This window comes from Mizuhopecten yessoensis, unplaced genomic scaffold (genome assembly GCF_002113885.1).
Source record: "Mizuhopecten yessoensis strain PY_sf001 unplaced genomic scaffold, ASM211388v2 scaffold716359, whole genome shotgun sequence".
NCBI classification, from domain to species: domain Eukaryota; kingdom Metazoa; phylum Mollusca; class Bivalvia; order Pectinida; family Pectinidae; genus Mizuhopecten; species Mizuhopecten yessoensis.
In genome coordinates this window covers 1,093,083-1,107,500 of record NW_018480077.1, presented here as the reverse complement: position 1 = coordinate 1,107,500, position 14,418 = coordinate 1,093,083, and the positions used below count along the sequence as shown (strand labels likewise).

The following is a 14,418-nucleotide window of genomic DNA, read 5'->3' as shown; positions in this document are numbered from 1 at the left end:
AAGTTTACCACATCCACCACTTTATTCAGTACACCAGGTTTGAGCTGAAATACTTTTATGAATGACGTAGATTGTCGTCCATATATTACTCTGAATAATGTATGCACCCGGCCAACACTGGTTAAATCTCACAATACCGAACCACATTTCATTGAGGAAAAACTTGTGTGATACAAGACGGAGATAACTGAATGGGATCTCCCTGTCGTCTTCCTGGCTTTAATAAAAAGACATGAAAGAGCATTCACGCATGTGAGATCGGACAGATAATGCGGCGAGGTAAACAGGTCAAACAATGCTAATAAAACGCAGATTAAATGATACCTCATTTATCCGCGAGTCTTAAGCACAGGAACGTAGCACCTCTCGAATAAAACCATTTAAATTGCAGCCATTCAAAGGTGCAAGCTTTATAGACGACACGAGAACGTGTGAACCGTCTTCACCAATGATTAACATTACATTGCCATTTATATCACGATAAGTGGGAGGCGCGTGATGGACATAGATACCCCAATGCCAAATCCGCACACGGGTACACTATGGCGATTACATTAATATAACTGGTGCTATATAAGCCTGACTTTACACTGTGACAAGAGTGAAAACAAATGTACAAATTTATCAAAACATTTATGCTCTAAAATTTTGTTCAGATTTGAAATTGATGCAAGGATATTAAAAAAACATTATTAAGGCGTCAATGTTACATTCAGACTGGAGCTCCTATTGCAAAATAAGTCATAATACCCTTATTGCTCAATTCATGTTTTTACCCTTTTGTCGCAACGTAAAACGTTTATTTGTCAACTTGATAGTAATGTAAGTATTTTACGGTGGTAGAAAATCAGGTAAAGGTCTTGACTGAAATTTGAACTGGAATGTCACCTTCGACTGTCTAAACCACAGCGTAATTGCTGCAATGCATTATTAATTTTTCATAATGGCAACCCAGAACAAGAAAAAGATTGTCAGGGAAATATCAATCAACCTGATACAACGCTTTCTGTCCTCTGACATTCTGACTAACAATGTTAGGTTGATGTCATTGCTGTGGCATTAATGATAAGCATTGCGGGCGCTTGTTTCCAATACGCAGTTCGTTTTAAGATTACACTATTTGCACTGATGTTTTCCATTCCGTGATGAAAAGTAAAAAAGGGTAGGCACCGCGTGATCAGTTAAATAATGTATTTTCTTATTAAGAACTTAAAGGATTTTTATTTATTTCTCTGATGTCATGGGTATTATGCATGCTCTAAATTAATCTGCTGTGTCCTGGGGAAATATTAACGTCGAGAAGTATGACCAACAAATAAAAAGCATGCAATAAAAGTTTCTATTTTACTATCTTTGTATACATTAACGGTATAAAATTACGCCACGTATATCTTATAAGATTCATGAAGTGATTAAATCTGAGGAATTGTCATTTTATTTCTGTTGTCGCCATTAATGATGTCATAAACCCAATGCTCTGAAAGGTCGCGCGTCGCCAAATAGGTGTTTGATGGCTCTGTGTATTACGAAATGTCGTTATGTTTACCTATAAATTAACCATTAAGATTTCACACAAAGGTCGCAGCAACTCTCTTAGTCCATGTATACCTAGCTTCAAAGGATGGCAACCCAGGTTTTCAAAACATTGCGGCAGGTATTTTAGTTTTTATACGAGATTTACACACATCGTCGTTTTCGTGTGCGAAATAGAAAGCGCAGAAGAAGAGAACAGGATGCAAGGACATGCGAGTTTTATTTTATGTTTGCGTTATAGATTATATACAATGGCCGAAACGTGAACCAGCACAAATATCTGAGATATTACATTCATTTTAGAGATCTTTTTAACAGGAAATAAACACGTATTGTAGTGAACAAGATTACCACTGTTTTATCAGGTGGCCATTCAAGGTCGTACATTTAAATATAGCTCATATTTTTGATGACCTGTCCCGTGGAATTTTGTATCCAATTGCTTCATGAAAGTTTTCACATATTTTCATAAATAATATTTTACTTTTTTAGGAAAAACGACAAAATCCTTTCCTGTATCTTGAACTAAAATGTTTTCATTATTTTAAACTACTAACAAACATCCAAGGACCTTAGATAACTTTTTTCTCGTATTTATTTTTGTAGATTTTGTATGCATATTTTCACCAGATATATGACAAATCATGTGTTTAGACATACCTTTAAATCAGCATTCCCGTAATAGGGGTAAGCTAATCCCCGACTACACCACGAAATGACATTGTAATTCTTTTATTAACAAAACTACGGCAAAAGGAAAATGGTTCCGTCATTAATAAAAGCACAAAAATAATACATGATGCAGAACAAATCAATATTACAAACCGGAAGCAGAGAGTATCAGTCAATGGTGAAACGTCTAAATGGATGGAGGTAACTAGTGGGATTTCACAGGGTAGTGTTTTAGGGCCATCCTTATTTGTAATCTACATAAATGACCTCCCAGAAACAATCAACGCAGCAACATTCTTGTTCGCAGATGATACAAAAATTTACAATTATGATCAAAATATTACCCTACAGGATGATCTTGACCAGCTCCAAGAATGGTCAGATAAATGGTTGTTAAAATTTCACCCCGACAAATGTAAAGTATTAACCTTAGGAAAGAACATAAACAACGCGCCACTACATTTGTATAAAGATACGGAAGATGGGAGGGTCGATGTCACTTTGGAAAACATAACAAAAGAAAAGGATCTAGGAATTATTACGGACAATCACCTAAATTTCAGCGATCATATCCACGAATCGGTCAATAAAGCAAACAGAATAATGGGAACTATCCGAAGAACTTACACATATTTAGACAATACAACATTCTGTCTTTTGTATAAAGCGCTTGTAAGACCGCACCTGGAATACGGGGCCAGCGTATGGAATCCATACCTACAAAAACACATAAATGAACTGGAAAATGTACAAAGAAGAGCGACTAAACAAATACCGGGAATGAAGGAGTTGAACTATGATCACAGATTAAGGATATTAAAACTACCAACACTCAAGCATAGAAGACTGCGAGGAGACATGATTCAAGTGTACAAACTAACTCACGGAGGATACGATAACGCGGTCAGCGAAGGATTTTTATGCCTAAATAATAACAAAAGAACAAGAGGCCACAGTCTCACACTACTAAAGGGGATGTGCAGGTTGAACTTAAGAAAATATGTTTTTAGAGAACGTATTGTAAACCACTGGAACTCCCTACCCGATACTGTCGTCACCTCACCAACAATCAAAACATTTGAATCCCGTCTGGATAAGTATTGGGGACAACCTGATTGTTTCTATAACCATGAGATAGACAATAATGAACTTATTCATTGCCGGGACGTCAGCATAGTGTCTGACGATATTCCAGATCTGGATATATCGGCATATTGCCTGCGTCCAGTATTATTATTATTATTATTATTATTATATTATTTCTAGTACTCCGTACACATGTAGCCAAGAAATTTATTATGATTTTGCTAGTTATCACAAATTAGTTATTTGGAATCGAGAAACTTGTGAAGTGAGTACTGATTGGACCCAGATTGAGGAACTCGTGTTATGTCCCATGTCAAATTAAAACTCATATTGTTTTCTCTCTGTACAGGCAGACCGCGCAAGTTAGCATCACGCGATCACAGGGGCATCAGCTTCAGATCGGGGCGACATTTTTGGCGCTGATACACTGATAAGATACGTGTGGTCTGTCGAAGAGTTGTGTGGAGTGACCACCCAAATGGGTAAGCAGGGCAGGACTAAGGGACAGAAACAGGCTAGGCAGACGACGGTTAATCAGTCAAAGGGCAAGGCCAAGAAGGAGACTGCAGTGTTTAAGGTAGCCGGCGTGAGAAAGGCCAAGACAAAGATGGTCAGCAGCAGTCTTAAAAAGGTGAGATTATGCTTGCGTATTAGATGTCAATTAATTAGGCTCCTCTGAAGAATTGTGGAGGGTTGATGGTGCTACTGTGTCTATTTCTAGGGAACATTGATGAAATACGAAATATTATGTTACAGCCATAGCAACACATTGGACACCTTACACTCTCTTACAATTAACCCCTTTTCTATCGCGCGGTGCTGCACGGCCATAAAGTGTCAGTACACTATAAACATACATCATCGGTACAAATCAAATTCATTGACTAATAATAGCATTGGTATAGAGAGTTGATACATGGAGCACGTTACTGGCCGTTTTTACAACAACAACAAAATTAAAAATCAGTTCACAGTTATGTCAAGAGAGACAAAAGTTGGTAATATCAGAAAAAATATATTAGAATGTATAAATTTCTTTATATACTGTCGAAACTGTTGGTAAGCCCGATATCGGAAATCGTTCAACTTACGAAGTAAATTACACAAGGAATGTTTACCATTGTTAAAACATTTTAAATCAGTTATATATTATTCTTTAACATCAGATTGGGTGGTCGGGTGGTGCAGTGGATAGCGCACTTGCCTTTCACCAAGGCGGCCGGGGTTCGATTCCCCGATCGGACGTGAAAAGGTTGGGGTCACCTGCCCGACCACGTGGGTTTTCTCCGGGTACTCCGGTTTCCTCCCACACTAAGACCCCCACGCGCTAACATCCGGGCCAACAAGTGTGATTAATATAAGTTGAAATAACTTGTTTCATAATTGTTGTTAAATAAAATAAATAAAGTTTATATAACATCAGATTGAGATAGGAAATTCTACTTTAACTGAAACATTTGGGATCTGTGTATTTTGTGTTTGTTATAACATCTTGGTTTAGCGTCCTGATAACAGCTTGGGTAATTTCAGGAGGTTTCTCCATGTCTGTTATGTAACCATGTTTGCTGGAAGTGGTATGTTGGTGTATATGCCTCCATACGACAGCGCTGATCTTGTGCCTACTTTAGCGTGCTTCTTTGCTAAAATATCGTGCCGAAGTAACTGAATGAATAAAACAGTTCTTACAGCTACCAACTTAAAGCTTAATGTCAAGGTAATGACATTTCAGTGAGATGATACTTTAAATTTGACTTAAAAGGACCCCATTATCTGTGGACTCCTTCGTCTGTTGACCTAAGGTATCGTGAGGATGTAAAACCCCAAACAAACAATCAATTTTCAAATGTGTCTTCAGGGGTGAATGAGTTAATGTATGCGACTCTTCGGGATCGTCACCAGACAAGTTCTTCTGATAGTTCAAAAAACACTCATGTAGAGATCGCAATTAGAGTAGGCTTTATCACCTTTACCTAAGATGTTTACTTCAAGTGACTTAAACAGAATAAGCAAACTTCGAAACATTAAGAAATTATCGCTTATATACAAGACATGTTTCAAGCCAACGGATTTCAAAACAAACGCAAACTTTTTATAAACGCTATAGAACGTGAAGTATATACGAAGAAATTGTGTTGATGTTCATTCTATTGATCCTGCATAGGTTTGAGAGAGGGGCCAAAAGGGCATGAACTTTGGATACCTTAGTCTGAGTGGAGGTCAACTGAGTAATTTACATGTGTTGTATTGCTGGGATGCGCGATGTGCTTGCTGTTATCTGTTTTCATGTTCTCTGATTAAATCATGGTTATGTCGGGTCGTTTCTAGGGTGTGTGTGTGTATTCGGCACATTGATCTCGCCCACACAAACACAAGTCTGGCAACAACGCCAAAGCAGGACCGTGCTTTGTAATAACTTACATCATAATTCGTTTGGACTTCTAGTTACATTGTGGTTTCTTTCGTTGTTATTTATTAAAAAGTACATGGTAGTTCATTCTAACTACTTTCAAATAACTCTTCCTGTTTTATCTCATTCCGAAAGCTGACCAACTTTCGGTGCGTTTCTCGGATTACTCAGTCACAGAGTATATTAATACATCGCGTTACAACGTAACGTTGACACAGTAGGTTAAGAACCATCAACGAGCTATACAAAAAAAATCCTTCTTAGCAATACACTCTAGTATACAGAAAGTCGATCTGAGTGACAATACGCCTGAGGCGACAGTAATCGATCGATCTGGTTTATTTCATTCATAGCATGAATATGGGACTGTAGGGAGAGCTCCGAAATTTCCTAACGGGGAAAATTCGGTAAACACATGTTTTAAAAAGACAATACACTGTACCAAGACTGAGGGTTTTTAAGCCACTGGTTAAATCCCTGCATTATCGTGTTATACTTATTCTGTATCCTCTATCGGAAATACACTGGAGACCCAAATTGGTCTGCTGCTTTCATTGGAACATTGGACGTCTCTATGTTTCTAACATTCTCTTTTATTTTATGGTGTATATTTCCCGTTTCTGATTAGGCATTTTTCTAAAAGAAAGCGGGCGAGATGTAATGCTGTCATGTCGAAAATATGAACTTTTCAGTGTGTTAGCACTTTAAAGTCCTCTAGCTGTGGTCCGTTCATTTGTGAACACCCCTTTCATTTCACCATCGCTGTGGCGAAGATTATCAACTAATCGAAAGAAAATCCCTATGATAATAACATTTGTCGACCGCACTGCCTGCTTCCATCAGCTGTTCAAATTTGTTCTCTGTGTCGGTGTTATTGATGCCTGTCTGTCGTGTTTCCGTGTTGTGCTCGTCTTGTTTGGCTAATTAGCATATCTACCTGTGTTATTACCTGTGTTTTACCTGTGTTTTGGCCAGGTCTTTGATGTACGTATCAGTCTGTATCTCAGTGTGTTAAGGCTATTCTTATCTGTTTAGTATTGGTGACACACTCGTGATATGAATGAAAGTTCCCAGTAAGTCTGACATCAATTCTAGATGAACGTTTAGATGAAACGTGAAACTTAAATATAAGCTTGCGTTTAATGTGTATAAGAGTAAGTTGATGAAGGTAATTACTGCAATTTGTTTTCAATCTCTTTTCAACAAAATAAGAACATTCAAATCAGATATACCTGGTATAAAAAAAATCAAATTAATTCCATCTCATGATGACATCAATTATAATCTTGATGTGCGCTTTTGGTTCTATTTTCAGTCTAGTACCTTAGCAGCATTTTCACATTACGTAACAGTATATCAGAATTCAATTTGAAATAAATTTTCATCAGAATAATGTATATCGTTTACCGACTTCTGAAAGGAAAAACAGGAAAATTAAACATTACGTTTTCAAGATAGAATTATGTATTACTGTTACCATCTTTAAAAAATTAATCTTGAATATATTATAGCCGTGATTAAAATCCTGCCGACTCACACCAATTTAATACATTTTTTTGTTACATTCACAACAATATATATATTCGATGATATATATGATATAGTGTTGTTTACCATAGAAAGCGTAGGAAGCCAGTGATAAGTATGTCTGTTATATGGATGGAATTATGTGATACTGTAATTATTTTAAAATATAAAACATGTACACATGTACGATAGACATCTTGTCGACTCATGCATGTACCGATTTTATTTTAAAAGTTATTTTGTACCCATTTGACATGTCTAGTCCCTTAATAGTTCGTAAAAGTATCCCGAGTGTCTTGTCTGCAATAGCGTAACCCTTCAAGACGGAAATCATTTATACGAAAAAATCAAAACAAAATATAATTATAAATAAGACGCATAAAGTAATTTATATGATTGAATATGTCCACATCTAACACGTTCTTCAGTTTCATTTGTTGAGAATTTTGCTTACTTTATATTATCTACATATAGCAAACGTTTTATGTTGATACCATCCTAATGACATTTGTCTTCATCGATTCCATTCTTTCGTGTTATCACTGATAACTAAATCAAATACCAGCATTATGTCTTAAATGTGTTCACGTGGTCATTAATAATGCTCATATCCTGGTATTTTCTTTCAGTTAAATGTTCAAACAAAGTCTAAAACGGAAGAAGCCAACAAGAAGTTCGACAGACTCAAGGAAACATTAGCGTCAACACAGGTTACAAAACCACCCAAGAAGGTAAGCACTTCTGTAATGCGTACTCTATCGCTTGTTGGGAGGAGCAACTTGTTTGCGTCTTTCACGGTTTGGTGTTTGACAAAAGGCAGAGGTCTGTCAAGCAGATACAACCGCAGTTAGTCAAATAGTCCGAATCAGGTAAAAAGAATCCATCATATCTATTACAAAGTGAGACAAAATATTGATTCAGTTCTATATCTACCCGTAATAAAATCGCATGACATGATTTTAGTACTGTGCAATGAACGTGTGCTGCTCATAAAGTGATATGTGATATCATTATTACCTGATTTAGTATTTCTATTAATGCATTGTCCATCGAGAGAAGCAATAATTCATCGTATCAAAACAAAAAACAACAAAAACATGGATGATATCCTTTATGGTTTATTTCAAAGTGAAGCAAAATAGTGTCGATTATATTTTAGAACTAGACATTAAGGAAATAATCGGGTAGTCTGTACGAATTCAATATTCCAGACAGTGTTTAATAAGTTGGTATCCCTGACTTTCACAACCCTCCCCACCCCTGCAATGATTTAGTATCGCTGTCAGTTTATCTGCCTGTAAAAACGGTTACGTCTTGACTGCTCTAGATCTTCATCTAATATTAGTCATTAGAGAAACATTGATTTGCTGCCCCATTACAACACTCTGGACCTTTAAACTTTAGTATATGTTCGCGGACCCACTCTTTCCTTTTGGTGATGTGTTTTTTCACATCCATCTTCACCTGGCCCCAAATGTTGTTTTGACGTAAACCCAAAAACGAAACAAAAACCTTATTTTGAATGAATGTAATTTAATTCAACTCTGTCCAAATTGTCGTTAAAGGTAACATACACCATTATAATTCTTGGTGCCTTCTTAAAACACTGCCATGAAAAAGGGTCTTCTTCAAACACTGCCATGAAATAGGGTAAATAAAGCATTGCGAATAGTGGCTTTTAAAACATTGTTGACCTGCAGAGGTGTTAGCATCAAGCTAGAAAACAGTTAACGTTCGTTTTAGTCAGTAGAGACGCCCGAGAGACTTCAGTTCCCCTTCCATGCTAATTATGTCCATCGTGTTAAGATATAATTAATTTATCAATAAAAACACTCATTATTGATAAAACATAGCATCGAATCAAAGCAGTACCAAAACCATTAATTCTGCAACAAAACAGAAAAATAACAGCAAGTACATTGTAGTATTCTAACGGAGGATCAGGAATTTCCTGCTACGCTGAAATATTGTTAAATCCGATCCCTGTTTATAGGATATAGTATATAGCATGTTTGCACGAAGCAGAATACGCTAGGTTTTGTTTCTGTGTAAGATATAGCTAGAAAGCTTAGGGTCGTGTTAACCTTTGTGGTCCGTAGATTTTAGTCCAGGTATTAGCGTTTCGTTTGAACTTCTCCTTCCCTTGCGGTTTCATTCATCGTAGTGTAACACAATAGGTGTATAACTTTTGTTTTTAAAAATCAGGAAACAAGCCTTCATGCACAACCACTTTTCATGAGGGATTGGCTTACCACCGGGATGAAACTAAACACAATAACACCTGCGGGGACAAGAAATAAAATTTGCCTAAAATCTAATGCACCAGGTCAGGTGTAAAGCATATTTCATCACATTTGACTTTAATGTTTTAGGCGAAGGGCACCAGATGAGATAAGCAAACAGGTAGAACCCGTAGAAAAAAAAATTAAGTCAAAATTATAATTCACATTACATGCATAAATGATTTGGCTGTGTTATATAGGTGGCTTACCGACAGAATTGTATGTAATGTACATGTAGTACGTGTACACACCTCATTAGTATAACGTGTTTTATACCAGTTAAACAGGCTGTTTATAATAAATAATTACCTGGGAAATAATGAGTCGCATTTATGTGCATTATAGAAGAATAAGTTTTAAGGCCACTTTAAGGGATTAGGGATTTTTTACACAAAAAAACCCTTACAAAGTAAATTGCAGGTGACGACAACAGGTGCGATCCCATAACTACACATTCACACCTGGTTTTTACTTCTCAGATACATTAACAAAATGCAACTCCGTGACTTCATGCAAGTGTCAACAGCGCCTTAAAGTGTCGCTTTTTTGCCAATTTGACAAGATATTTTAGTGTGCGTTACATTTTAGTGAGTCAGAGAGACAACCTTTGCTAACATCCATCTTCAATTTTATGAGGAAGATCTGTGAACCCAAAATTGTATGTTAGCATCTGTTATATAATCATATTTGTATTAAATGCCTTTTGTATATAAAATAGAAAACATGCATCAGGTGCAACTGTTGTTTACTAAGCAAGGAATGTTTTTGCAAATAGTGTTATGGTCCGGTAACAGGCATTGCGATTTTGACAAACTTATGTACGTTTTTCAGCAGTTACTCTACGTGCTGTACATGTAGGACCTCAACAAAACATCGATAACTTAAAGTTACATTTTGAAATTGTAATTATGCCTTTGAGATATTTCACTCTCCTAAAGTCAGATATTGTATTATCTATTATATAATATACTAGTATAGTCTTGTCTGGGTTAATCAGGATGGAAATGGTTCTGGCGTGATGTTGATGTTGATGTTGATGATGATGTGTGCGAGTTAGTGTGAGTGTCATGATGTTGATGTTGATGATGATGTGTGCGAGTTATTGTGAGAGTCATGATGATGATGATGATGATGTGTGCGAGTTATTGTGAGTGTCTTTGATGATGATGATGATGATGATGATGATGTGTGCTAGTTATTGTGAGTGTCTTTGATGATGATGATGATGATGATGTGTGCGAGTTATTGTGAGTGTCCTTCAGTTTCACGAGAAAGGATTAGCAAAACCTGTGTAGTACTTCAATATTATTACAATGTTTGAACACTGATTACAGGAGAGTTATTCAATTCAATTCATTTCAGTTCAATCACTGCATTCTGTAAACTATAACAAAATACATGCATTTACAATTTGTACAAAGTTAATGCAGTTGTTCAGGAGAGTGAAAATTATGAATTAATACATGCACACACTACGCAAACACGAACGCATATGCATGTTATAGATATAGTCGTTCCTTTGCCTACGTTAATTTTTCTAGAATATGCAAGTCAGGTTGAGAAAACTTTATCATTAAATATCCGGAAGTGAACCTGCACATTTTGTTATGTATATTTAGAGAAACCTCACATTTAAGAATGTTCTTTTTATTTGATACATTTTAATCTGGGCAGGTCGGTTTATACTTCAAAGTAAACCCTTTGTCAAGGTAGGGCAACTTGACAAAAGGACCATTTCTTGTTGTTCGACTTATGCAAATGATATGTTGTCTAGAAAAAAAACGTCTCTATTGTTGTTTTATAGATTATACAAAAGCGTTTGATTTTATTAACAGACAGAATTTATGGTATAAAATGATCAAAGAAGGTGTAGAAGGTAAACTTCTTAAAGTGATCAGATCATTATATAAAAGTGTGAAATGTTGTGTTAAATATAATGGTACTCTCTCCAAAATTTCAATATTTTACGAATATTCAAATATGTAGGAAATTGAATTCTAAGGTCATGCTATGATGATATGCTTTCTAATAATGACATTTGGTTAATGAGTGTAAAACAAGAATTATACAGAATTGGTCTTGGAAATGTGTGGGAATCCTCCAGTTTAAATAATAACCCTTTTCATATTATAAAAGAACGTCTTTGTGACATATTCAGACAAGAATGTTTAGAAAAAATTCAATCTTCTCCTAAAGGAGTATTGTATCAATTTGTGTGTAATTTTGGTCACCAGCATTATTTATCAAAACCTGTAAATATAAATTATTTAAAACTAATATGTAAAATTTGAATGTCTGCACATAAGTGAAATATTGAGTGTGGCAGATATAATAGAACTGAGAGACAAAACAGATTGTGTACAGTATGTGACCTGAATGATGTCGAGGTTGAGTTCCATTTCACTTTAAAATGTCCTTGCTATATTGATATAAGGTTGAAACTAATTAAGAAATATTATGTAAGACATGCAAGCATGTATCAATTAGTTCAACTGCTTACTTGTGAGAATGTATCCGACATTCGAAATCTTGGCAAATTTTAATACAAGCAAACAAAAGGAGATCTGAGCTGATTGCTGGTTAGTGTTCACTCTCCACGGTGTGTGTGTGTGTGTATCATATTGTATGTTGTCCCTGTATTGTTTTGTATATGTTATAACTGATAAGTCAACCGACTTAAAGTAATAAAGAACTTGAACTTGAACTCTTTGCGAATGTGAAGTCAAATTTGGTTGCAATGACATCTAATTAACGAGATCTCAAGATCACGCTTAATTTGATAAACATAAGCAAATTAGTAATCCGGAAAAAAGACCATAGTCCAGTCTTATTAGTGACGGCATTCTTTTACTTTCCTCTTAAAATGTTCAGAAAAAAAAAATTGCCCTGAAACTGATTTTGTGTGCGTGTTTTCTAGGTTCAGTCGGAAATGAAGGGACCGCCACCTGATGTCAGTGAAGCCGCAGAGGAGTTTGCTAAACTTTAAAGATAGCTGAAGGAACTCACAATACCTTAGAAGTCTACAGTCGGAGCTTATGAGAGGTCAAAAATAACTAGAACATGGAGAAATCCTGAAAGCTCTACACATGAACAGTTTCACTAAATTTATGAGATCGACAAAACATTTTGAATTGAAGTTTCGAGCGTACTGGTGTCTGGAACACCATGGATGTTCCTGAAAGAATTATTGTTGTTGATCAGTGAAATTCATCCTTAGACAATGTCCTGGTAATATTATAAAAGGAAGAACGGCCCTTCTTCGCGACGACTTTGTCTCTCCTCTTACTACAATACATGTAGAACTTGTATGGCAGATGTACAAATGCTGAAATTATCAGTTATACCAGATGGCTGCAGATTATTGTTTTATGAGATTGCTATGTGAATGTCGATTTTATATTAACACATAATATAAATATAATCATCTTATATTCGACTTTCGTCAGTTTTTATGTAAATGTGTGATGGCGTGGCCCATCAGTCGATCCGTTGTCATTTTCAAAGGAAAAATAATTTCTCCGAAGATTGAAATAGTGAAAACCACTATTTTAAATTATGAATCATCGTGTGCCCCTAAGCTCAATATCGATGAATTAATTTATTTGTCTTCTGAAAAGTTATGGAGTTATCTCCCTATAAGAGTTATTCCATTAGCCGAGTGTTATCAATTTTAATTTTCTGTGTACTCTTTCAGGGTGTTATTCATTGGCGATGCATCCCATAGTTCTAAAAAATAAGCCCAATAACAATATCACTTTTTATTTGCCCTATGAATAGGGATGTTTTGGAGTTATCCCTCCTTTAAAAGTTACCTACAGTAATTACAGAGTGTTACCAATTCAATTTCCTGTGTACGTTTCCAACGTAAGATTTATTTGATTACATCTGTAACCACGTCAAAATAACCATTTATTGATACATTACAGGTTCTTAGTTAATCACTTTCTTTTGAGAATGTGATATATGCCACAGTAATTGGAAAACATATAAAATATTCATAAATCAAGAACAAAGCCAAAATTCAAATACAAATGAAAAACTTTATTGAGAAAAAAAACAAAACAAACTTAAATCCATACCATGTGAAATGTACTACATTCCTCCTTCATCCTAAAACTTGTCCAAATATATATTTAATAATTTCTGGATCTCTATGCAGGTTTTGTGGTACAAGGGCAATAACTCTTAAATTTATAATAATAACAAAATACTGGACATCTATTTGCATGCACGTGTTTCAAGTTAAGCCAATACTTTTCACATTTGTGTAAATAATAAACATAAAAGGCCCCAACCCACACACACACACACACACACACATGCACAGAATATATGAACTTGGGCAAGTATGCATACACACACTCCTCATCTTCTTGTTTTTACTAGTAATACTTTTTTGCAATAAAAATTGCATTTGAATATGTATTAAATCCATGGAACAATTTTGATAAAGGATAAATGTTCATACATTTGATCTGGAAAGTTGCATCAATCAAACTTCCAACGACTGTATACATTATCATATAAATAAAGCATCTGTAAACCTAATCCCCTTACATCACAAACCGTTTTGATCCCCAGTGGTATTCAGTTAAGACAGGTACCACTGCAGTATAAATCCAGTTTAGACAGGTACCACTTCAGCATATAAAATGATTGCATCAAGTTTGTATCTTGCAGTATTTAGTAGTCACTAAATATCAAATGTAACAGTATTACAAGTACTTCACAGTGACAAGCTTCATTACAATGTAACAGTATTACAAGTACTTCACAGTGATAAGCTTCATTACAATGTAACAGTATTACAAGTACTTCACACTGACAAGCTTCATTACAATGTAACAGTATTACAAGTACTTCACACTGACAAGCTTCATTACAATGTAACAGTATTACAAGTACTTCACA

General features: G+C 35.5%; 1 protein-coding gene across 5 annotated transcripts in view; it reads left to right on the top strand.

The window, feature by feature from the left end:
* LOC110443739 overlaps window positions 1–12,941 on the top strand; it is a 58,916-nt gene extending 45,975 nt beyond the window's left edge. For all 5 annotated transcript variants that reach the window (XM_021488120.1, XM_021488122.1, XM_021488121.1 and 2 more), the window contains 3 exons: window positions 3,641–3,922; window positions 7,855–7,956; window positions 12,425–12,941. In XM_021488120.1, coding sequence (XP_021343795.1) covers window positions 3,770–3,922; window positions 7,855–7,956; window positions 12,425–12,493 — 324 coding nt within the window. In that variant the 5' untranslated portion in view covers window positions 3,641–3,769 and the 3' untranslated portion in view covers window positions 12,494–12,941. The remainder of the gene's footprint in view (window positions 1–3,640; window positions 3,923–7,854; window positions 7,957–12,424) is intronic.
* The last annotated feature ends 1,477 nt before the right edge of the window (window positions 12,942–14,418 follow it).